The sequence below is a fragment of the Monodelphis domestica genome, chromosome 3 (assembly GCF_027887165.1).
Source record: "Monodelphis domestica isolate mMonDom1 chromosome 3, mMonDom1.pri, whole genome shotgun sequence".
In the NCBI taxonomy this organism is placed as follows: domain Eukaryota; kingdom Metazoa; phylum Chordata; class Mammalia; order Didelphimorphia; family Didelphidae; genus Monodelphis; species Monodelphis domestica.
This window is the reverse complement of record NC_077229.1, coordinates 65,466,035-65,490,714: the sequence shown is the minus strand read 5'-3', so window position 1 is coordinate 65,490,714 and position 24,680 is coordinate 65,466,035. Positions and strand designations below refer to the sequence as shown.

Here is a 24,680-nt window from a genome sequence, read left to right as displayed (position 1 = left end):
TTTGACGTAAAAATCTAAAGAGAGGATTTTATAATGTAAACAGGTGAACTCTGTGTTCTTTTCCTTTCCTAGGACAAATTTCTAAGTCCATGAGGACTCATTGTTTAAATGCTCCTGGTAGACTGTAAGCTTCTGGAGGGCAGGGGATGTTTTATTTTTGACTCCAAGTTTTCAATACTAAGAACCATGCCTGCCTTAGTATAGGTGCTTAATAAGTGTTTATTGATTGATTTTTTACAAATGAGATAAAATTTGTAAAGTACTTTGCAAATCTGAAAGTGTTACATTTTATTATGATCATCATATGAAAAATATGCTTACCTTTCAACTTATGACTTGATGTGGCATCTATCCTGGGCCCCCTTTTCTGGTTACTGAGTTTTGACATATGAGAAGCAATGGTGATACCGGGGGGAGTAAGAGGAGTTAGGAGTAGAGAAGAAGAAAGGGTTAATTAAGTATCTACTATGTACCAGGCTCTGGAGGGAGGTGCTATTATTATCCTCATTTTATAATTGAAAACATGAAGGCAGAATTTAAGTGACTTGAGAAATCAATGGGAGTACAGACTAGCTTAGGTACCTTTGTTTCTAAAATGTTTTCTGAAGTCACTGTTTGAGCACAGCTGGCCAGGATTCTGAAAATCAGAACACAGCTACCCTGGAGGCCAGCATTGCTTCAGTAGTGAAGATCAGTCCTGTGGTGACCAGGATCTTCTGCTGTCAAACATCACTGCCTCTATAGCATGGATATGGAGATTATATCAAGTTCACCTTCCCGGACTGCCAGGCCCTCATCACAGGGGGAAACAAGCCACCCCTATTGGTGAAAGAGTCCTTCATAAAAGGAACTCAACATCATGTGGCCAAGCCTCATTCCTGCCTTTACCTTTTGTGCAGCCTCCACAAGCACAGGCTCACCTGGGGCTACATCCTCATTGGAGAACTCCAGGTTAGCCAGCCTGATTGTAGAGTCTCAGAGGAGTTCAGGAGAAACATCAACTCTTGTTATCATCCTGACCCCAGCTAGCACAAAGGAAAGCTGGACATCAGCTTCTCTGAGCCCAGCTCCCACAGTACAGAAGGCATCAGTGCTAGGGCAGAGACAACTTCTCTTTTTGCTCATGTGCCTGTTAGCTCTATCCTGTTCCTAAGGAAGAATGCTTGAAGCAGGCTTCCTCTAGCCCTGCAGGATGGGGTTCAGATGTGGCCAGGGAGGAGAGCTTAACATCTCAGGGGAAATCACTTTCCCTCCCATTTCCCTCTTAGAGCTTCTTCTTTTTTTTTTTTTGTATACTTAAGACCTTGTTGTGTCAGTTGGGTGAGTAAATGCATTTCAGGATCCCTCATCTCTCTATAGTATCACACTCTGGCCATCCCTGAGCTACAAGGACCGTTTTGTGGTGATTAGTATTGAGTTTAACATGTATGGAACTTGTAGAATAATAGCAAGACAGGGAAAATTTCCTTAGGCAATGTCAGTCAGTCAGTGAGTTGATAACCATTCATTGTTTCTGCTGTTTCCCCACACTCTGCAGAGCACAGGGGATAGGAAGAAAGACCCTTAATCTTAAGAAGCTGACAGTCTAATTGGGGAGACAATATGCCAACAACAATGTACACACAATCTAAAAACAAGATTAATTGAAAATAATCAAGAAAAACAGGGCACTAGAATTTAGAAGGATCATCTAAGAAGCAGAGGAGCTCTTAGCATGGACTTGAAGAAAGTTAGGGAAATGAGGAAAGTATTCCAGATTTTTCTCTCCAAAGATCAAATATTACAACATGACATTTGGATACATTCATAAAAATTTCAGCAGTTGTGTTTACAGAACAGAGTTTTACTTGAGAGTGGCCCCTCTGCATAGTGAGCTAATGTCTTGAAAAGACATTCTCTATCCTCCCCCAAACTCCACTCCCAAGTAACTGAGTGCAACCCAGTAGGCATATTTTCAATTTGGTAGAGCCAAAGTTGAATTGAGAACAAAGTCAGTGCAATGAAAAGTGAATATTACAGGGTGAGGAGGAATAAAATATAAGGAGCATAGGAAAAAGATAGAAGGTAATGAAGCATTTTGATTGCTAAATGGGGTTTTGTATTTTATTTTTAAAGCAATAGGGAGTTATTGAAGTTTACTGATTTGGACAATGACATGGTCAGACCTAGGTTTTAGGAAAAGCACTTTCACAGTTGAATGGAAGATGGACTGGAGTGGGCTGGGACTTAGGATAGAGAGACCAAATAGGTAACTACCGCAATAGTTAAGACATGAGGTGCGGGAGGCCTATACCAGAGTATTTACAGGGTTATATGAGAGACAGAGAATATGGGAGAGATGTGATGAAAGCAAAATCTATAGATCTTATCAACACCCTGGATATGGTGGGTGACAGGGTGAGCAGTCAAGAATAACCTGGTTGCCTAGCGTTTGCCTTTCTGTCTTAGAGTTTCTACTAAAGAAGAAAGTAAGGGGTTTTAAAAATTATGATGACTTGGCTTGTGAGCTTGGATGACTTGGAAGGACAGTGATACCCTTGATAGCTAAAGGGAACTTAGAAAGAGATGAAGGTTCAATATTAGGAAAATCATCCACATAATTTGAACATATCAACAAACAATCCAACAAAACCACATGATTATCTCAATAGACACAGAAAAAGCCTTTGATAAAAGACAACACCCATTCCAATTAAAAACACTAGAAAGCATAGGAATAGAAGAGTCTTTCCTAAAAATAATAAACAGTATATATCTAAAACCATGAGCAAATATCATCTGAAGTGGGGATAAACTACATGCATTCCCAATAAGATCAGGAGTGAAACAAGAATGCCCATTATCACCTCTATTATTCAACATTGTACTAGAAACCCTAGCAGTAGCAATTAGAGAAGAAAAAGAAATTGAAGGTATTGAAATTGGCAGGAGACCAAGATGTCACTCTTTGCAGATGACCTGATGGTCTACTTAAAGAATCCTAGAGAATCAACCAAAAAGCTAGTGGAAATAATCAACAACTTTAGCAAAGTTGCAGGATACAAAATAAACCCACATAAGTCATCAGCATTTCTATATATCTTCAACACACCTCAGAAGCAAGAATTAGAAAGAGAAATTCAATTCAAAATCACCTTAGACAATATAAAATACTTAGGAATCTATCTGTCAAGACAAACACAGGAACTATATGAACACAACTACAAAACACTCTCCACACAACTAAAAATAGACTTGAACAATTGGAAAAACATTAACTGCTAATGGGTAAGATGAGCTAAAATAATAAAAATGACTATCCTGCCCAAACTTAGCTGTCTATTTAGTGACATACCCATTCAACTGCCAAAAAACTTTTTTACTGAATGAGAAAAAACCATAACAAAGTTCATTTGGAAGAACAAAGGATCAAGGATATCCAGGGAAATAATGAAAAAAAAATAAAGGAAGGGGGCCTTGCAGTCCCAGATCTCAAACTATATTATAAAGCAGTGGTCTTCAAAACAATTTGGTACTGGCTAATTGACAGAAAGGAGGATCAGTGGAATAGATTTGATGTAAATGACCTCAGCAAGACAGTCTATGACAAACACAAAGATCCCAGTTTTTGGAACCAAAATCTACTATTTGTTAAAAACTGCTGGGAAAAATGGAAGACAGTGTGGGAGGGATTAGGTCTGGTTCAACATCTCACACCCTACACCAAGATAAACTCAGAATGTGTGAATGACTTGGATATAAATTAGGAAACTGTAAGTAAATTGGTTGAACACAAAATAGTATACATGTCAGACCTTTGGGAAGGGAAAGATTTTAAAACAAAGCCAGACTTAGAAAGAGTCACAAAATATTAAATAAATAATTTTGATTACATGAAATTAAAAAGTTTTTGTACAAACAAAACCAATGTAACTAAAATCAGAAGGGAAGCAACAAATTGGGAAACAATCTTCATAACAAAAACCTCTCTCAAAGGTCTAATTATGCAAATTCACAAAGAGCTAAATCAATTGTAGAAAAAATCAAGCCATTCTCCATTTGTATAAATGGGCAAGGGACATGAATAGGCAATTTTCATATAAAGAAATCAAAACTATTAATAAGCACATGAAAAAGTGTTCTAAATCTTTTATAATCAGAGAGATGCAAATCAAAACAACTCTGAGGTATCACCTCACACCTAGCAGATTGGCTAACATGACAGAAAAGGAAAGTAATGAATGCTGGAGGGGATGTGGCAAATTTGGGACATTAATTCATTGCTGGTGGAGTTGTGAATTGATCTAGCCATTCTGGAGGGCAATTTGGAACTATGCCCAAAGGGCGATAAAAGACTGTAGCACTGCTGGGTTTGTACCCCAGAGAGATAATAAGGAAAAAGACTTGTACAAGAATGTTCATAGATGTGATTTTTGTGGTGGCCAAAATTGGAAAATGAGGGGACGCCCTTCAATTGAGGAATGGCTGAACAAATTGTGGTATATGTTGTTGATGGAATACTATTGTGCTAAAAGGAATAATAAATTGGAGGAATTCCATGGAGACTGTAAGAACCTCCAGGAAGTGATACAGAGCAAAAGGAGCAGAACCAGGAGAACATTGTACACAGAGACTGTGGTTCAATCGAATGTAATGGATTTCTCCATTAGTGTCAATGCAATATCCCTGAATAATTTGCAGGGATCTAGGAGAAAAAATACTACCAACAAGCAGAGGACAAATGGTGGGAGTAAAAATAATGAGGAAAGGCAACTGCTTGACTATAGGGGTTGAGGGGATATGATTGAGGAGAGACTCTAAATGAATACCCTAATGCAAATACCAACAACATGTAAATGGGTTCAGATCATGGACACATGTGATAGCCAGAAGAATCATGTGCTGGCTATGGGAGGGGTGGCAAGAGGGAGGGGGGAGGAAAAAAATGATATTTGTTTCCAATGAATAATGTTTGAAAATCACCTAATAAAATAATATTTACAAGAAGAAAAAAAGAAAGAGTTAAAGGTTTTCAGGGGAAGGCAATGAATTAACTTTTGGACATGTTGAGGCTCAGATGTTTACAACACACTCAGCTGAAAATTTCCAACAGGCAGTTGTTCAATAGGAGTCATAAGACAGGAGGTCACAACAGACATTAAGGAGTGGGATGACCAGATTTGAGAATCATCAATATATAGATGATGGTTAAATCTTGTGAGTTTAGGAGAATATTGAGTGAAAACTCATAGAAGAGAAGGGCCCACCTCAAAGCCTTGTAGGACACCTACATTAAGCATTGATGGCCTAGAAAAGAATCCAGCAAATCAGACTAAAGAGAGTAGTCATACAAGTAAGAGGAGAACCAGGAGAGTTTTGTTATAAAAATGAAAGAGAATAGGATGATAGTATCAAAGACTACAGAAAGCTTCAGAAGAATGAGGATTAAGAAAGGGCCATTAAGAGATTTTTGCAATTAAGAGAATATTAAAACAACATTGAAGAGAGCAATTTCACTTGAGTGATGAGGTTGAAAACCAGACTGTAGTTAAAAAGAGAGTAGAAAGAAGGGAACTTGAAACACCTTTTATAGAGAGCTTCCTCAAGGATTTCAGTCACAAAAGGGAAGAGAGTTCAGAGATGATAGCTCTCAGGGACAAGTGGATAAAATGAAGGTTTTTTACAGATGGGGAAGTAGGAAAGCTGTCATTAGATTAGAAAAGTTTGAAAAAATGAGAGAATGGGAATACTAGAGAGATTCTCTGCTCGATGAATGATGAAGAAAAGAGAGCAGATATTTTGGAGTTTCCTTCAAAATATAAGGGAACAACATCTTGTCCTTTCTACCCCCAGACCTGTGGCTGAAATTTATGTTCTCATTTATTCTTCTAGCGAGTGAGATTGGTGTAGGGCCCTTCACCCATATCCCAGACCATGGAATACCAGGAGACATGAGATCAGTGACCAGTGAATCTACTGTAGGTGCCCTGGATAAGAAAATATTTCTTTTCTTTCTATTATTCTGGCATTCATCCATGCTCTGGGCCCTTGTTTTCCAGCTTTGAGATATGATATGAACTCATTTTCATAGTCTAAGAACAGGACACTCACTGATGGGGGAGTTTGTGATTAGGTTGTAAGACCTGGTAACTTCCTCTGTCCCATTACTGTCTGCCCAGATGTTAGCATTTGGATGAAGAGCTCATGGAGGATTTTGTCCATTTCTTGTGTTAGTTTGTGTGTATACATATAATTTACTATGATAAAAGTCAGCTACTGGAGGACAGGCTTTTCTAAGGCCAGCACCTAAAACCCTGAATGGAGTAGCTGATTCTAAACAAATGATTACTGCTTCATTTTCCATTTAACCTGAGCAGGTATCCGTCAGGCAGTTTGTCTGAGCCTGGATCCCTATCTCATCTGAGGGCAAGATGACAGGACAGATTCATCTATATATCAGTCTCTTCCTATTTAATACTTTCTCATGGTGGCCACCCACCCTAGAGCAGAAGCAGATCCTAATTACTGTCAGAGTCTTTTTGTTTTGAAAGTGCTTGTCAGGGAGAAGGTGCTAATGTGAGGGGTTGGGGATTGGTTGCACTTCTCAGGAAGGACAAAATCCTCACAGGCTCTGGGGATCTCTGTCCAAATGACCCCAAACTTCCCCCATCAACCCTTAGGCACACTTCAACTTTGCTTTGCTTTGGTTACAGGATTCCCTACTGAGACTTCAGGGACACTGAAGAAAGTGAGTGGATCTCACCAGGGAAGAGAACCAACAGACTCCACCAGTATCCCTATGACTGGCTTTAAGGGGAGAAATTCCATTACAGACACTGAAAGAGACATATGTGTCATGGAGACAACTCTAAGAGCCACAGCCACTCAAGCCCCACTTCTCACTGTGCACACTGGAGCAGGTGACCTCATCCCTGGGATGCACAGGAGAACTGTGTCCTCTCCCACTTCACCCTCAGCTCCAAGTGAGATATCCTCTGGAGTCACCATTGCCATTGCAAGGCCCTCACTCTCCATGACTCCAGTAGAACCCACAGCTAGCCCTGGCTCCAGTGGTCCCTTGAACATCAGCCTATCTGGGACAATTTTTTCTACACCCCTTGCAGACACACCTATAGCTGAAATAGCTCCTGGAGAGAGTTCCAGCACCCCCCCTTCTTTATGGTCCACTTCAGTTGATTCTTTCAATACTGTTGGCTCAGCCCCAGGAACTGAAATCACCTCCATTGTGCCTCTATATTCACTTCCAACAGCCTCAAGTGCCACAGAAACCACACCAAATCCTGATTTGTCAGTGAGACCTACCACACTAGAGCCAGGCTTAGCTGCCCTAACTTCCACTGCTCCCAGCATCATTCCAACACCGTCTGGAGAAGACATAAACACCTCACTGGTGTCTATAGAAGGACCAACAGAAGATAAAACAGTGTCCAGCACCTTCCCAGCAAATGCAGACACCCCTGGTATCACTCACAGGGAGCACTTCTTCACAGGTCCTGGAGTAACTTTTCAACCTGTCATGGCCTCTACTTCTCTGCCCAATTTATGTGAAGGGATCAGTTATTCCAGAAATATCCCCTCACCCTCTTTAGGGAGTAGGAAAAGCACTGCCATGATTGGAGTCTGGACAAGCCCAGCTGAACCTCACACTGTGGAGCCTAAGAAGCCCACCCCTGCTGAGGGTTCCCTCTGTATTGGACCAGTGACTGAATTTAGCAGCAGGGAAAGTGGACATTTAAAGAATAGCTTGGCCTCTGCTGTGACCCTTAACTCTCCACTACCAAGCCCCATTGCTTCTAGCAGCATGGATGTAGACTCAGAAATGGCGTTAGGATTATCTCTCTGGACAGACAGCTCCTCATCACAAGTAGAAGTCAGTTTTCCTGATCTGGTTTCCACCACAGGAGATGGACCCTCCCTGGGAACAGAACCTCACACTCCTATCCACGAATCTCTGAGCCCAGGGCCAGGCTCCTTTCCTGCCTTAAGTACTCCCACAGCCTGCACAAGAACAGCTTCCCTTGAGGCTGCTACTTCATTGGAGGACCCAGGGCCAGCCGGCCTGAATCCAGAGACTGAGAGAAACCCACAGGCAACACCAACTCCAGCTATCACCCTGCCTCCAGCCAGCACACAGGAAGTTTGCACAACAGCATCTCCCAGTCCTCCTGACACAACCACAGAGGGCAACAGTGTCAAGGCAGGGACAGCCTCTATTTCTGATCAAGTGCCTTCCACTTCCAGCCTCTTCCCAAGTAAGCATATTTTAAATAAGCTTCCCAGGGAGGGAATTGGCGTGTGGCTTGGAAGAAATGGGGAGTGTGTCCAGAGAGGGTTGGTTTGTGCCTTTCTAAGGAGAAGGGTCTTCCTCCCAGGTCCTTCCTCTCTTTAGCCTTCCAGTGGGCCACTGTAGGAACTTTTCCTTAGTGCCATATCTGTTGAATGAGTGTCATCTCTCCAGGCTTCCTCATCTCCATATGAGGAAAGTTTCACAATCCCTGTGCTAAAGCGATTCTCCTCTTCTTATTGATGGGATTCTGATTCCACTAAATCAAACACATATGAGGATTGTCCATCAGTGAGTCCGCGCTTTAAAGGGAAAAAGTTGGGTATTCATCCTGTGGAGAAAAGTCAGAGAAGCCATGTATTTTTGGTCTCAGCAGTTAGTAGCAACAATGTACTTTCCTTTGGGAGTCCTCTAATAATGACTTGACTGAGCTCTGGTCTCCCCTCCTCTCTTCCTGTAGGTAGTGATGCTGGTGTGGTGCCAGTCACACATGCCCAAGGCCATGAAGCACCAGGAAGCACAGGAGCACTGATGAGGAGCCCCCTGACATCTATGTGTTCTATTATGCCCACAGGTAAGTAGGTATCTCATCTCTGTCTCTGTGTTGGAGGTTTATCCTTTTTAGGGCCTTGTTTCCCAGTCTTACAGAGGAAACATGAAATTATTTTAGAGATCAATCCTCAAGAGCTCTTCTGAACCTCTGATTCCTTTCTATGTACAGCCTGGAGAAGAGGAGTTTTAGAGGTAGGAGTGAGGTTCCCACTGCTAAGGTCTTTTATATAATCAACCATAGGTATAAAGTTGGAAGGAAACTTTGAAGTATCAGGTATTATGGATAGTCTCTCATTTTATAGATATGGATACTGAGGCCTGGAGAAGTAAAGTAATTAGCTCAGGGTGATTGGATAGGACTAGAAGGGACCCTCAATGGCCACCTAGCTGGACCCCATCATTTTACATATGGGAAAACTGCAGAGAAGTCAAGTGACATATGCCCTATGACACAAAATTAGAAAGCATCAGAGGTGAGATCTGAACCCTGGACTCCATTATGCTGTATATCAAGGTCAAGAGAAGAGGTCAGCCCTCACACCTCACATTGAATGGCCAAGGCTCTTTCTACTTTGGGGAAGGTTCCTTTTATGAACTCTCCAAGGGTAGAGAATTTGTTTTTAAATTTTTATTTACATCTTCCATATTTAGGATATGGCTGAACACATAATAAACACTTAATTAATGGCAACTAATTGATTGCTTTGATCTAATGAGTAGATTGGTGAGATCCAGTTTATTAAAAAATTTTGTCTTCACAACCTATCTTATATACCTACCAATTGAACTTGCCTATGGAAAAGTGAAGGGGAATGGAATAAGCACTTATGTAACACCTACTATGTGCCAGGCACTGTGACTAAGCATTTTTTATAGAAACAGTATCTCATTTGATCCACACAACAACCCTAAGTGTTCGGTTTTATAGTTAGCCCCATTTTTCAGATTAGGAAAACAGAGGCAAGCAATTGAATTTCCCAGGGTCATACAGCCAATGAGTTCTTAGGGCAGATTTGAACTCAGGTCTTCCTGACTCCAGGCTCAGCACTGTCTCCACTATGACATCTGACATCTAATTACTTCTATGGTCCAAGCCACAGATTTCCTGGTGTCAAGAGTCAGGAATGGAGACAGATGCAAAGGCTCTGCTCTTTAGCAGTGAACTTGGGGAAGGTGGATGATGCATATAAGGGCAAATCCCTTTATCTCTATCAGCCTTGACTTGCAAAAGAGGAAAAGAATGATTCTAGGACCTTCCCTTTAAGGTATGTTTTCATGACCTTCTCCCTCATCTTAGCTTAATAATTCACTTGGACCTTTGGTGACTAATTGCACTTGGCCCACCCATTTAATACAGAATCCCAGGCATTTACCTCTAAGTCTTATGATTTCTGAGACATTGTTCTTCAACAAGGGATACTTCTTGGTCACTAGTTTATGGATTGATTCCTACACATTAGCTCTGTGATTCCTGTGACCTGGTCCTACTCTACTATGGCCTCTGAGTGTTCCCAAGAACTTCTGTAGCCAGGAGATCTAGAATACGTCAGAGGTCAGAACTGGAAAACTGGACCTCTCTGATGTCATTGTCTCCACATGGCTCCTGGCAGCCCATCAGCCTGGTGGACAAGGTCAAGTTTGGAGTTCTAGGTGTGATGAAGATGAGGAGACAAGTGTCTCTAGATGATCTTAGGTGAGGATTGGAGGCAGACCATCAAACCATTTTCTGGACAAGAAACTTCAAGAAAGGGAAGTGTGTCCCATGTACCATAAAAATCCCTAAAGCATCCTTTTATTCTGTTGTGTCTGATATTCCTCTCAATTTATTTATTGCTCTTGTTAATAATCCTTGTTCAGACATCTATTTCCAATAGAAAATCACCTATGCTATTAGAGAAGCTGTATGTCATTCAGCATTGCTGATGAGAAATCAAACCATATCTGATTAGCATGTTGCTTAATCATCTCTGATGCTTTTTATCTTTTAAAATTTGACTTTAATTAAAATAATTTTATTTAAAGATATTATATTTTCCCAATTAAATCTAGTAAGCATTTTCAATATATGTTTTCTGAAATTATTAGGTCCAAATTGTCTTCCCCCTTCCCTTCTGTCCCCCTCTTAGAGAGATGGTAAGTAATTTGAAATGGATTATACATGTATTATCATGTAAAACATAATTCCATATTGGTCATTTTTATAAGAGAACACTCATATAAAACCAGAGCCACATAAACTGTACATAAAATAATGTGAAAGGGAGTATGCTTTGATCTGCAACTGACTCCCACATTTCTTTCTCTAGAGGTGTAAAACATTCTTGGTCAAAAGTCCTTCAGAGCTGTCCCAGATTGCTGTCTTTTTGAGAGTAGCTACAACTTTCACAGTTGATCAACTGCAGATCAAAGCATGCTCCTTTTAAAATTCAATTCAAAATTATTCATGTTATATCTTAAAATACTCTCTGTTTCTTGTTTTGGTCTTCTAATGGTTATTGTTTGCTTAGTAATTATTGATCTGAAGAGAGATGTTAAAGATAGACAGATGAATGAGGAAAGGTAGTAGTCAAGGTAGAATGGCTCTTGTTGTACTCTCTCACTCTCTTCTCCTGGTCTATGATAGCCGATTAATATCTCTGGGAAATGGTGATCCTGGGTGATGTGCTGGTGTAAGTAAGTTAGGGAAACGTTTCCCCTATTGAGTGATAGGAGGGTTACCCCAGAATTAATAGGCACAGTCCTTTAGAATTGTAAGCCTCTCCTCAGGTCATGACTCAGCAGGGAGTCCTGACAAGTACTTTGCAATGGCTGCTCACTAACCTCAGAGAATTAGCCTCCTCAAAGATCCTTGAATAAATCCCTTTCTTCCAATCTGACTGTGGTTTAAATTGGTTTAATAAACACAAGATATCTGGAAGTGGGCAGTTCAGGTTGAGATTAGTGGTGTCCCTATATCTAAATCCTAAGAGATCCTTCTTTCTGGATGCCTTGGGCAAACCAGAAATTCACCTCCCCTTCCCAGTATCTCTTTAAGATAAACTAGAATAATTTGGGATTAAGGCAAGATAAGGCAGATGCTATTAGACTGTGGGGGACTGTTGAGTCTGAGGCCCCTACAGGTCCAATGGGATCTGAATCTCTCTTCAGCTGTCAGGCAGTTATAAATTTCTTCTTGAGAAGTCCCAAGGCAGATACTCCTGGGTATCTTTCAGCTCGCTCTTGGCTGATCTCCAGTAAGGCAAGAAAACCTCTTCTCACTTTGAGATCAAGTCTCAAAAAACCCCTTCTTTCCCTGGCATCTTTCCCCATCCCTGTTCTACAGCTATGCTCCTCTGCTTCCAAAGGTCTTTACCCATCAATCATGTATTTTTCAACATTCCATTGCTCATCTTTTGCATGCTATTCTTACAGTCTTAAATCCTTCCCTTCTCCATAGATCTGGAAGATAAACTATTCTATGTTCCCCGAATTTAGTTATGGTATCTCTCATTATATATAAATCATATACCCATTTTGATCTTGTCTTGCTATAGGATGTGAGATATTGGTCAATACCTAGTTCCTGCCATAAACTTTAATTTATAAAAATTTTAGTTATATATATGTAATATATAAAATTTTTAGTTATAAGTAGAAACTTCTTTCAGTTTTTCAAATTAATTTTATTTTAAAAATATTTACCTCTTTACATATTTCATTTTATTTCCTTCCCCTCTTCCTTCCCCCATCCCAAATCCAATAAGCACTTCCACTGGGTTATATAGATGTTATCACTGATACCACTTCCATATTATTCATTCTTCCAATATAGTACTCTTTTGAAATACAAACCACCAATCATATATCTATATAAACAAATGATTGTCATTTGTTTTTCTTCCTGGTTTCTACTTCCACAGTTCTTTCTCTTGATGTCGAGGGGAATTGGGATTGTCTTGTAATAGCAAAGTCCATTATATTGGATTGTTTCACAATGTTTCACTTTCTGTCTATAATGTTCTTTTGGTTCTGCTCACTTCACTCTGCATCAATTCCTGGAGTTCTTCCAGTTGATATAGAATTCCTTTGGTTCATCATTCCTTACAGCACAGCATAGTATTCTATCACCATCATAAACCACAATTTGTTCAGCCACAAAGAGCACAACTATGAATACTTTAGCAAAAATATTTTTTTTCATTATTATCTCTTTATGATACAATTCTAGTAGTGGTATTGCTGGATCACAGGGTATGCACTTTTTTAATGCTCTTTGGGCATAGTTCCAAATTGCCTTCCAGAATGGTTGGATCAATTCACAACTCTACCAGCAGTGCATTAATGTCCCAATATTGCCACATCCCCTCCAATATTTATTATTTTCCTTTACTGTCATGTTGGTCAATCTGTTAGGTATGATGTGGTACCTCATTATTGTTTTGATTTGCATTTCTCTAATTATGTGTAATTTTAAACACTTTTCCATGTATTTATTGATAGTTTTGGTTTCTTTATCTAAAATCTATTTGTGTCACTTGACCATTTGTCAATTGAGGAATAGCTTGTTTGTTGTTTTGTTTTTGTTTTTGTTTTTTTTACAATTGACTTAGCTCCTCACAACATTAAGAAATTAGACCTTTGTTAGAGAATTTTGTTGTAAAATTTTCCCAAAATTTATAGCTTCCCTTCTAATTTTGGTTGAATTGGTTTTATTTGTACAAAATCTTTTTAATTTAAACTAATCAAAATTATTCATTTTATATTTTGTAATGTTCTCTATCTCTTGCTTGGTCTTAAATTCACTTTCCCATATATCTAACAGATATACTATTCTGTGTTCAACTAATTTACTAATAAGTTCCTTCCTTTTGGAAATTATCTTGGTATAGGCTATGAGATATTGATTTCACACTAATCTTTCTTATACTATTCTCCAATTTCCCCACACTTTTTATCAAATAGAGTATTCTTGTCTCAAAAGCTGGGATGTTTGGGTTCATCAAAAACTATCTTCCTGAGGTCATTTACTCCAAGTCTATTCCATTGATCCCCCTTCTATCTCTTAGGCAGTACCATATTTGATGATCACCACTTTATAATACAGGTTAACATCTGGTAGTGGTAGGACTCCATCCTTCACATTTTTTTTTCATTCGTTCCCTTCGTATTCCTGATCTTTTGTTCTTCCAAATGAACTTTGTTATAATTTTTTCTAATTCTATAAATTTTTTTGATAGATTGATAGCTATGGCACTGAATAAGTAAATTAGTTTTGATGGAATAGTCATTTTATTATATTATCTTATCCTATCCTTGAACAATTAATTTTTTTTCAATTGTTTAGATCTAGTTTTAATTGTGAATGAGTTTTTTAGTTGTTTTTGTTTAATTCTTGAGTTTGTCTTGGTAGATAGATTCCCAAATATTTTACATTATCTAGAGTTATTTTAATAGAATTTCTCTTTCTAATTCTTGCTGATTAATTTTTTTGGATATGAAAAGAAATGATGATCATTTATGTGCTTTATTTTGTATTCTGCAACATTGCTAAAAGTATCATTTCCACTAGGTTTTGAATTGATTTTCTTGGGTTCTCTAAGTATACCATCATATTATCTGCAAAGAGTGAGAGTTTAGTATCCTCACAGCCTACTTTACTCCTTTTGATTTATTTTATTTTATAGAATTTATAGAATTATAGAATATTTTATATTCTCCTCTAACTGATGTAGCTAGCACTTTCTAGTATGATATTAAATAATCATGGTGATGATGGGTATCCTTTCTTATCTCCTAAATTTATTGGGAAGGCTCCTAACTTATCCCCATTGCAGATGATACGTGGTGGTTATAAATAAATACTGTTTATTATTTTGAGGAAAGACCTTACTATTCCTTTATGGCCTAGTGGTTTTTTAAGTAGTAATGGGTATTGTATTTTGTCAAAGACTTTTTCTGCATCTATTGGGAAAATGATGTGATTTTGTGTCCTGTGTTTTAACCTAAGTGATTTGAGTTCATGTGGGCAAAAAATTGTGAGTAAGCATCCTAGCACCATTTCCAATTTAATTTTTGATTTAGTTCTCCATGTACCCTTACTGATCACTATTTTTATTGCCTTATGATCTGAAAAGGCTGCATTAATATTTCTGCTTTTCTGAATTTGTATGCCTTGTTTCTGTGACCTAGTGTATGGTCTATCTTTGTGAATGTGCCATGTGGTGCTGAGAAGAAGGTGTGTTCCTTCTTGTCCCTATTTATTTACCTCCATATATCTATTAACTCTAATTTTTCTAAGATTTCATTCACTTCTTTTACCTCTTTCTTATTTATTTTTTGATTTGATTCACCTAAATTTGATAGTGGTTGGTTCAAATCTCCCACTAATATGGTTTTACTGTCTATTTCCTCCTTCAATTCTCCTAGTTTCTCCATTAGAAATTTGAGTGCTATACTATTTGGTGCATACATGTTGATTAGTGATATTTCCTCATTATCAAAAGTCCTTTTGATCAAAATATAGTTACCTTCCCTATCCCTTTTAATCATGTCTATTTTTGCTTTGGCTTTGTCAGATATCATGATTGCAACTCATGCCTTCTTTCTATCAGTTGAGGCCCAGATGGTCTTACTCAATCCTTTAATTCTGACCATGTGAGTGTTTACCCGCCTCAGGTGTGTTTCTTGAAGACAACATATGGTAGGGTTTTGGATTCTAATCCATTCTGCTATTCGTGTACATTTTATGGGTGAGTTCATCCCATTCACTTTCAAAGTTATGATTGTCACTTGTGGACTCCCTGGCATTTTGATATTCTCCCCTAATTCTGACCTTTCTTCTTTAACTATAACCTTTTAAGCCAGTGATTTACTTTAAATCAGTCCCCCTAGTCCCCTACCTTGATATGTTTCTCTTTCTAGCCTCTCCTATTTTTGTTCACTCCCCCTCCCCCCTCTCCTTCCCTCCATTTTTATGTTCCCTCCCCTCCTACCCCCCCTTGGTTTTCCCTTCTCCCTTACATCATTGAATAAGATAAAATTCAAGATCCCAATGGATCTGTATGCTCTTCCCTCTCAGAGTTGATTTCACTGAGAGTAAGGTTTAAGTAAAAACTCTCTTCCTCTCCTTCTTATAGGAGAATTCTTCCCCTCTCCTTCCCATGTGTATCTTTGTGTGAGAAAGATTATTCTATAGGGTGTGCATTCTTAACAAACTGCCTCCTGATATGGTTTACATCATTATCCAATCCATTTCTCAGTAGAATATATCACCCTCTCTAGGAAATGGATGGGGTACCCATTCACACTTCCTGTCTCAATCTTTCAAACTATGACCACAATCCTGGACTCTAAATTATCCTTCATAATCTTGATAATGGCCTCTCTAGCAGTAATTAAATTTTTGTAACCCACAAAAGAATTATCTTCCCAATGAGGATCCTGTTAAAACCAGTCAGCTAAACTAGGATTCCTACGTATATCCTCAATGATTTTCTTTTTTTCCCTTTTTGATAACAATTCATCCATTAACATGTCAAACTCCAGGTAGGTTGGATCATATTACTTTACTATCTTCTTAAATTGTTTTATCATGGCCATTGGTTTTTCATCATAGCTTGGTTTAAGGTTATTGATGATATGATGAGTTAAAAGACTCTAAATATGCTTGGGTAAATCTCTTGTGAACTCTTATATTGAGGATCCCAATCTCTGGGGTTATCATTGGCACCTCCCTAAGTGGAAACATATGGGCTGGATTGTTTTATAATGCTTGAGTTTCTTGTCCAATTTTGGTTGCCTCAATTTCTCTCTAATTCCATTGCCCCTTGTGTCTTAGCCAACTCTTTATATTACATTTTAATTCTTTTCGTCTTGGTCTCCAGATAATTAACCCTTAGTTTAAGCCCATTGTTTTCTAATTTTGTCTTAATCATGATAATCATGACTTTTCAATAGTTAAAAGATAAGAGAACTTTCAGCATCATAACCATGGATACTAGCATTAATATTGCAAAGGGTAGATAGGATATAACCTAAAGGACCATAAGAGTCAAAACTGTCATCAAAAATCTATATGCCAACATCCCTTGGATGTATAGAGGGATGGTAGACTTAAGAAGAGTCCAGGAATAAATCCAATGTTAAAACAATTCAGCCACATGTTGCTTAATGAGGCTGCCCTGCAAATTGCTTCATTTAACACAGTTGCTGGCTGGCTGACTTTTGCCTTTTGGTGCCACCTAAGGTTCAGTTTACTGAAACTGCAGGTACCAGACAAACAGCTTCAATCTTTCTCCTTCTCCAAAACTGTTATGCAGCAAAGCAGATCTACAATATTCTTCTTAGAATAGGACTCCTCTTTATGAGGAAAATAGAAACCCTCTTCAAATGGGTTTCAGAAGTCTCTCTTCCCTTTCACCAGCCAAGAGTAAATTCAGAGGCCTGTCTTGAACGGCAGTCAGTAACTGAAACCCAGTGAGTGAGGGACCCAGTCAGAGACCCAATGAGAGGACATCACCAACTGACAGCACTTTTCCTGTGTTCTTTCTTGCAAGTTCTGGTCTCACAATCTGCGTGTACCCTCAGAGATCTCTTTATCAAATACCTTATTTAATCAATATGTTCATCAATATTCTGTTTTCCTTAGTATAGTTTTATTAATGAGTTCATCCCATTCACATTCAGCTTTCTAATTACCGTATTTCCCACCATCTTATTCCCTTGAAATCCTGCTCTATTTCCTTTCCTATGATCCTTTCCTTTATGTCATATAATTTCCACATTCTCAATCCCTTCCCTTTTCTCTCAGTGTAATCATCTCTTTCACCCCCTGCTTTTTGTACATATCACATCATACATACATATCATTTCATATCATCACATTTACATATACATGATATCATCATAATCAGTTTGCTTCCTCACCCTCTTTCTAACTAAGATTATTCCATATTCTCTACCTCAAAGAATAATTTTTGAGAATTACAGATATCCTCTTTCCAGCTAGACATATAAATATTTTTACCTTAATGAGTCCCTTCAATTTTCTCTTTTTTATTTACCATTTTGTGCTTCTCTTCTGTCTCATGTTTGGACATGAAATTTTTTGTTTTAGTCTGACTTATTCCTCAGGAATGCTTGGAAATCTTCTGTATTATTGAATTTCCATTTTCTCCCTGAAAGAATATACTCAGTTTTGATGGATAGGTGACTGAGTTATAAACCCAGATCTTTTGCCTTCCTGAATATCCTATTCCATAATGCTCAATCCTTCAGTGTAGAAGCTGCTAGATCCTGTGTGATCCTGATTTCAGTTTCATGGTATTTGAATTGTTTCTTTATGGCTGCTTACAGTATTTCCTTTTTGGCTTGATGGCTCTTGAATCTATTACATTCTTGGAAATTGTCATTTGAGAATTTCTTTCTAGAGGTGATCTGTGAATTTTTTGAATTTCGATTTTATTTTTGTGTCTGAGGATATCTCAGGAATTTTCTTTGGTAATTTCTTGTACAGTGACATCCAAGGTGTTTTCTTGATTATGACGTTCAGATGGTTTAATAATTCTCCAATTGTCCCTCCTAGACCTATTTTCTATGTCATTCAGTTTGTTTTTTTACAATAAGATACTTCATGTTTTTCTGTTTTTTTTTAATTCTTTGATTCTGCTGTATTGTTTCTTGATTTCTCATGAAGTCATCCATTTCCAGATGCTGATTTCTAATTTTTAAGGCCTGATTTCCATCAGCAATTTTTAGATCTCCTTTTTTCATTCCTTCTTGCATTGCTTTCATTTCACTTTCCCACTTTTCTTTTGTCTCTATTAATTTGTTTTTGTAGTCTTTTTTGAGCTATTTCAGAATCTGCATGCAGTCCATATTTTTCTTTTGGACTTTGGGAATGTTTAGTTTGTTTTAACTGTCCCTTTCTATGTCTGTGCCTTGCTTTTCATCTCCATAAAAACTCTTGAGAGTTAGGTGCTTTTTTGTTGGTTTGCTTATTTTTCCTACCTAACTAGGAGTAGGCTGTTTTCTGGGAGGTTTGGGTACCCTCTTAAGCTTCAGTCCTTTCTTGATGAGATATTATGAGCTTATTTTCTGGGTTTTTGCCAGTTTCATTTCTTGGAGGATGATGTGATGGCTTGAGTGCTGAGAGCTCTAAAAGCCCCCTCCCCCTGATGATTCAGTTGACCCTTGATATGCTGATAGGTTAAAGACTTGCCTAAGGCTTGGTTATAAACTTTTGCAGGCTGATCAAGTTCTAGTCCTAGGCTTAGGCTCAAGTTTTTGGTCTCACTTTGTACTTCATCTAATCAGGCACACCCTTGATTGCTCTGTCTTGGAGCTCCACCTTGAGATTTAGGCAAAAAAGATCTGGGTTTTGCTTAATACTATCAGCCACCTCAAAATGTGAATTATGTCCTAATCCCAATCCCAGACTTGAACTCCTGGGTCACTCTGGACCCACACAGATCAGCCCACTTTAGCCCATATTTCCCTGGGCTGATACTCTGGATGTCTCCTCAGGCTTGAAATTTCAATGGGTATAAGTTTTCTAGGACCACTATTTGCCCCAGGCAGGATCTAAAGGTCTGAAAGTTGTCTTGAGTTTAGGTTCTGAATCTGGGACAGCATAGTGTGAGTGAGGTGGAGATGTTTAGCTTGCCTCCTACCTTGCCCTTCACTCCTTGCTATATAATCTTACTGAATGAGACAGAGAGCCATATTTGTAGTGATAAAGAACTGTATTTAGTTTCACAAATTTGCTCAAAGCAGAGAAAGGAGGGAAGGAACCACCAGTTAGATGCTGTCTCCAACCCAGTCCTTCTCATAGGAAGCTGGGCATGGTGATAAATGACCCAAGATGGGCAAAGGGCTCTCAACATGGGATGGACTTAAGAAAGACCTTAAGAATCCAGGAAACTGCTTCCAAACACCTAGACAGGACAGATGATAAACTACTCCACAACCTGGACTCTTATCCTGGGATGACCCCATTCTCTCGGGCCCCAACAACATTTTTTACCCACACTGGATCAGAGCAGAACAAAGGAGGAAAGGCAGAACAAGGGAGATAGGAGAACAAAGGAAATTAGGTTCTCATCTTCAGTTGGAAAGGAGACACAGAGGACATCTGCCTCTTCCCCCTCCGGGTCCATACTCACAAACATACATCCCTTCCTCCTCTCTGCTTCAGGTCCTGATGCTTCCATTTCAGCCGCATTAACAAGCATTTGGGAACTCCTCTTTCTTTTCTGGAGGGTCAAATTTGAGTGAGGGAGTTTGATTCATTTGTGTCTTGAGATTTGAAGAATCCCTTTGTCTTTAACAGGAAGCCATTCCCTTCCTTGATAGTTCCCCCTCAGGCCCTCTATGTCCATCTACTCAAGATCCCTGACCTCTGTTGAGCACTCTAGTTCCCCGCAGTGGTCATGAGGGTAGCTTTGTGGTTTCCTTGGCTTTAAAAACCCTCTCTTTTGGGCAGAAATTGCATTTTCTCATTCTGGTCAAACGATTTTGGTGTGATGTAGAATTGGCCTGTGAAATGAGGGTAATCCTGGAGGTGTGCTTTAAAGAAGGGAAGACATAACCAAACACACAGAAATTATGCATGAACTTATGGGGGAATTATAGGTCTTTTCATGCTACTTTGTATCTGAGAGGATTCCCTGCCTGGAATACAGGAAAAATACTCAGGTAAATGTATACTGTTGGATAGATTGACAAATTCCCTTTTTTGCAAGCATCTGACACTCCCCTCCCCCTTACAGGCTTAACCTCACATGAAGGTACCAAATTACCAGCCAACCAGTCTTAGTGACCACCACTACTGTCACCACTACTATCAGTGTTTTAAGTTAGGAAAAGTTTCTCCTGTCCCCCCTTACTGGAAAAACCTTCCTGCATGCTTGGTTTCTCTTTCCTTTTTTTAATTTTTTTGGAAGGTCTAGATTTCATGAACAATTCTTGGATCCTAAAGACTTTGTGATTTTTTATTTCTTGCAATATTTTAATCCTATCTTCCTTGATTTATCTATTTTGAAGCCTTTTCCAATTTCTATTACTTTGGGACTGTAAATCTGGACTCTTTTCCATTGGAAGACATAGAAGAAGCAAGATATTGCCAATTGCTTTTCCTTTTTTATTCAAAAGTTTAAAAAACTAAATAAAGCAAAAATGTCTATACAAAAAGAACAAGATTGTACATAAATGAAGTTACAAATCTTTGCTATGTTTAATTTACTTTTCTTCACATAGAAAGAATAAATTCTGAACACAAGTATTCCAGCCCCTCCCCACCCTATCTGCATCACAGAATGTATTATATGGAAGACCAAGTATGTTCATACAATTTAAATCTTTAATGTTTTCACCTTTCAGTTTACACTCTGGAGGTAACAATCACAATTTATTCTTCTAGTATTAATTCTGTCATTGTGTATAGTGTTCACTTGGTTCTACTCATTTTACTGTTCATTAGCTTGTGTAGTTCTTTCCAAGTTCCTTAGAAATTTTCCAGCTCATCATATCTTACAGCATAGTAGTGTCCAATCACAATCATGTACCACAATTGGTACAGCCCATTACCAGTTACCAGGGCATCTCTTCAATTTCCAATTCTTTGCCACCACAGTTTGAGCTACTATAAATATTTTAGAACATATGAGTTCATTTCCCTTTCTTCTGATCTTCTTTGAAAACTGACACAGCTATGTGTTTCCTGAGTCTATACAATTTTACATCTCTGTAGGTATAGTTCTGAATAACTCTTCACAATGGTTGGATTGGTTGTTTTACAGCTCAAGCAACAGTGTATTTGTGTTCTCATTTTTCCACATCCACTCTAATAGCTGCCCTTTGGTAAGTTTAGCCAATCAGATATGGGTATGAATGGATGTCTCAGAAGTTTGCATTTCTCCAATCACTAGTGACTTGGAGCATTTCTTTCCATATAACTATATATGGCTTTGATTTCTCCATCCAAAATTTGTCTGTTTATATCTTTGGGCCATTTATCAATTGGGGGGGGTGTCTGTTTTTCTAATAAACACAACAAAGCTTTCTATATATTTGAGATTTGAGTGTATAAAAATGTCTTTCCAAATTTCTGCTTTCCTTCTAATCTTGGCAGAATTTATTTCATTTGTACAAAATCTTTTCAAATTAATGTACTCAAAATATCCATTTTACATTTCACAATGCTCTTTGCTCAGTCCACCAACCCCCACTACAAATTCTGCTAGAAAGAAACAATGTCCAGAGACACCCCAAACAATCCTTTCTTTTCTTTAAGAACCACCCAATCCCCAGAACTATTGAAGCTTCTTCAAGAGAGTCTATGGTCACTATCTCCCATATCATTCCACATCAGTTGAGTCTAAGGGTATTCTAGACTCCAATCCTTCCTCAAACATCAACCCAAAAGAAACTTTTCTTTCCTTTTCCTCCATGGGCACCCCTAGTGATGCCACAACAACAGGGTAGGAACCTAACACTACCAGACATCCTGAAACTAATCCAAGGGACTCCTTCCATACAAGGATCTCTTATTCAGGGGAAGGCATGAACCCAGCATTTACTGTCTTCATCTGACTCAGTATAAATTAGCAAAGTTCTCATTTCCATGAGAACACATACAATTGCTTCTGCCATCACAATGAAGGCCCATATTGAAGGAATTCTTTCAGCCAGCTGGGCTACCTTGCACTAAGGTCCCTTTTACTTTTACCTTATGCTTTACCTCTTTTCATCTCTTCCACTGTACCATGGGTTCATGATGTGATAGTTTGCTAAAGAAAGGAAAAGTGACAGATACAGTCTTTGGTTCAGGCTATGGTCCTTCATGAACATTTGTTCTTCTCTGGATGATCAGGGTCATGTTTGAGTTAGGGAGGTTGATTACTTTCTGCTTTGAGGTAGGAAGAAACCATATATATTTAAAATGAAGACATTCCATTCTCTGGTAGATCCTCCCCTAGAGAATCTTGGAGACTAATGGTCATTTTAGTTTCTCACACTCTTCTTCAGTGTAGTCTTGTCAACCTTGGGATTGAAATGAGCCTTCCTTTCCTCATTTTGGTCAATGGCTTTACATAGGAGTTAAAATTGGGCTCTGGCAATTGTCTTGGGGTAGTTAAGAAAAGGGACAGATTGAGCAAAGATACTCAGATTTTCTGTATGGACCTCTTGGAGGCTTTAGGTCTTTTCATGTTACTCCTTATCTGAATGGGCTCTGCCTGGTATACAGTAATTCTCAATAAGTGTGTACTGAATGAAGGATTGCCAGATTTCTCTTTTCATATGTATAGGCAAGAGCTTAGGTCTCAGCATTGCCACTGGCAGATGTAACCTGACATGAAGATACCATATGTCCAGCCAGTGAGTTCCTGGTGCCTATTACCAGTGCTAGTGCTTCAGGTCTGTAAGAGTCAATCTCTCTACTTCCTGTGCTAGACAAATGTATGTGGAACCCAGTTTGTTTCCTCTTTCTGAGAGTTTTCCATCTCATGGATATTTACAGTGCTATTCTTGGGTTTGGTGATTTGCACCTGAATTTCCATTTCTGGGAACATTTTTGTTCTTTCTTCCTCAGTATCTCCCTTTGAAACTTTCTCCTTAATACCCATTTCATCTTGATTGAAAAAAGATGGCCTTTTTTTTCCTTTGGAAGATATATGAAAAGCAACAGTTTATCTGCTGCTTGTCTAGGAGGTTATTTGAGGATAGTGAACATTTGTCAGTAGATGACATCTACTAGTCTGCCAAGGTTCATCCAGAGAAGGAGGATTTGAGGAGGTGATATGTGGAGCCAAGAAGAGTCTAAGAGCACATTTCAGAGGGGTCTTGCTCCGACCACCTCCAGTGGATTCACCAGGAAGTATCAACTCCTAATTTTCCTTCTTTGGATCTTGTTAGTTGTGACAAGGAAATCACTTTAAAAGACTGATATATATTAATTTAAGGTCACCAAGGAATTCAGCTATGTAAGTTTTTAATTACAAACAGGATGAAGAAAAGTATGAGAGAGAGAGAGAGAGAGAGAGAGAGAGAGAGAGAGAAGGGAACGGAATAGGGCTTAAATACCCCTTCTGTTTAGGCTGGGCCAAAAGGCCCAAGCCCTTAGATAGCTGAGGCAAAGAAAAGAGATCAGTCCCCATCACTTATGTCACCAAAATGGAGAAACAGTCTCAGGGGCCTCCACCTCCAGCCTCCTTCAGAGCAAGCTTCTCAGAGCACTACCTCTCAGAGCAAAACCTGTCAAACCACCTCTCAGTCCTCAGACCCTGCTATCTTTAAGGAAACCATCTCAGTTCCCCTCCTCTCAGTTCTCACATCTACCAATCACTGTCCATGTCTTCCCTGTGCCAATGGTGGCTCTAGCTTAACCCAGGACCGCCCAGAGGTCTGCCCCTTTGCACATGTCTGTTGAAGGTCATATTCTCAAATAATTAAATTTTGATCTATGCTGCAGCCCTTCCTAAATCCTGTTAGGACTGAGTAGGGTGGAGATTGTAAGTTCCAAGACCTGGTTCTGCCATTCCAAGTATCTCTATTGTATCAATTCTAAAATCAATCATGACTCAAAGAACTTCCTGTTCTATGCTTAAGTATAGGTCAAAGCCCTTTTCATTGTTCAGCAAAAGGTTTCTGTCCTAAAGTAATCTTAAGTAGGGAGGAGAAGGACCCTCCCATGCCAAGGGGGGTTCACATTCCAATAGACTATCAGTAGGAAATTTTTCAGGTATGAAATTTCCCAATGGTGAAATTTCCAACATGTATAAGTCTAAGAAATTTTAATGTTTACAATACCCCCTGATGATCATTGGGAGACTAGTCTCCCCATTGATCATTTAACATAATCATTTTG

At 38.8% G+C, this 24,680-nt stretch overlaps 1 protein-coding gene across 2 annotated transcripts in view; it reads left to right on the top strand.

Annotated features, from left to right (window-relative positions):
• The window catches only part of LOC130457895 (mucin-2-like), a 131,959-nt gene that overhangs the window by 13,842 nt on the left and 93,437 nt on the right, over nt 1-24,680 (top strand). For both annotated transcript variants that reach the window (XM_056820603.1, XM_056820604.1), the window contains exons 2-3: nt 6,693-8,252; nt 8,745-8,858. In XM_056820603.1, the coding sequence (XP_056676581.1) occupies nt 6,693-8,252; nt 8,745-8,858 (1,674 nt within the window). The remainder of the gene's footprint in view (nt 1-6,692; nt 8,253-8,744; nt 8,859-24,680) is intronic.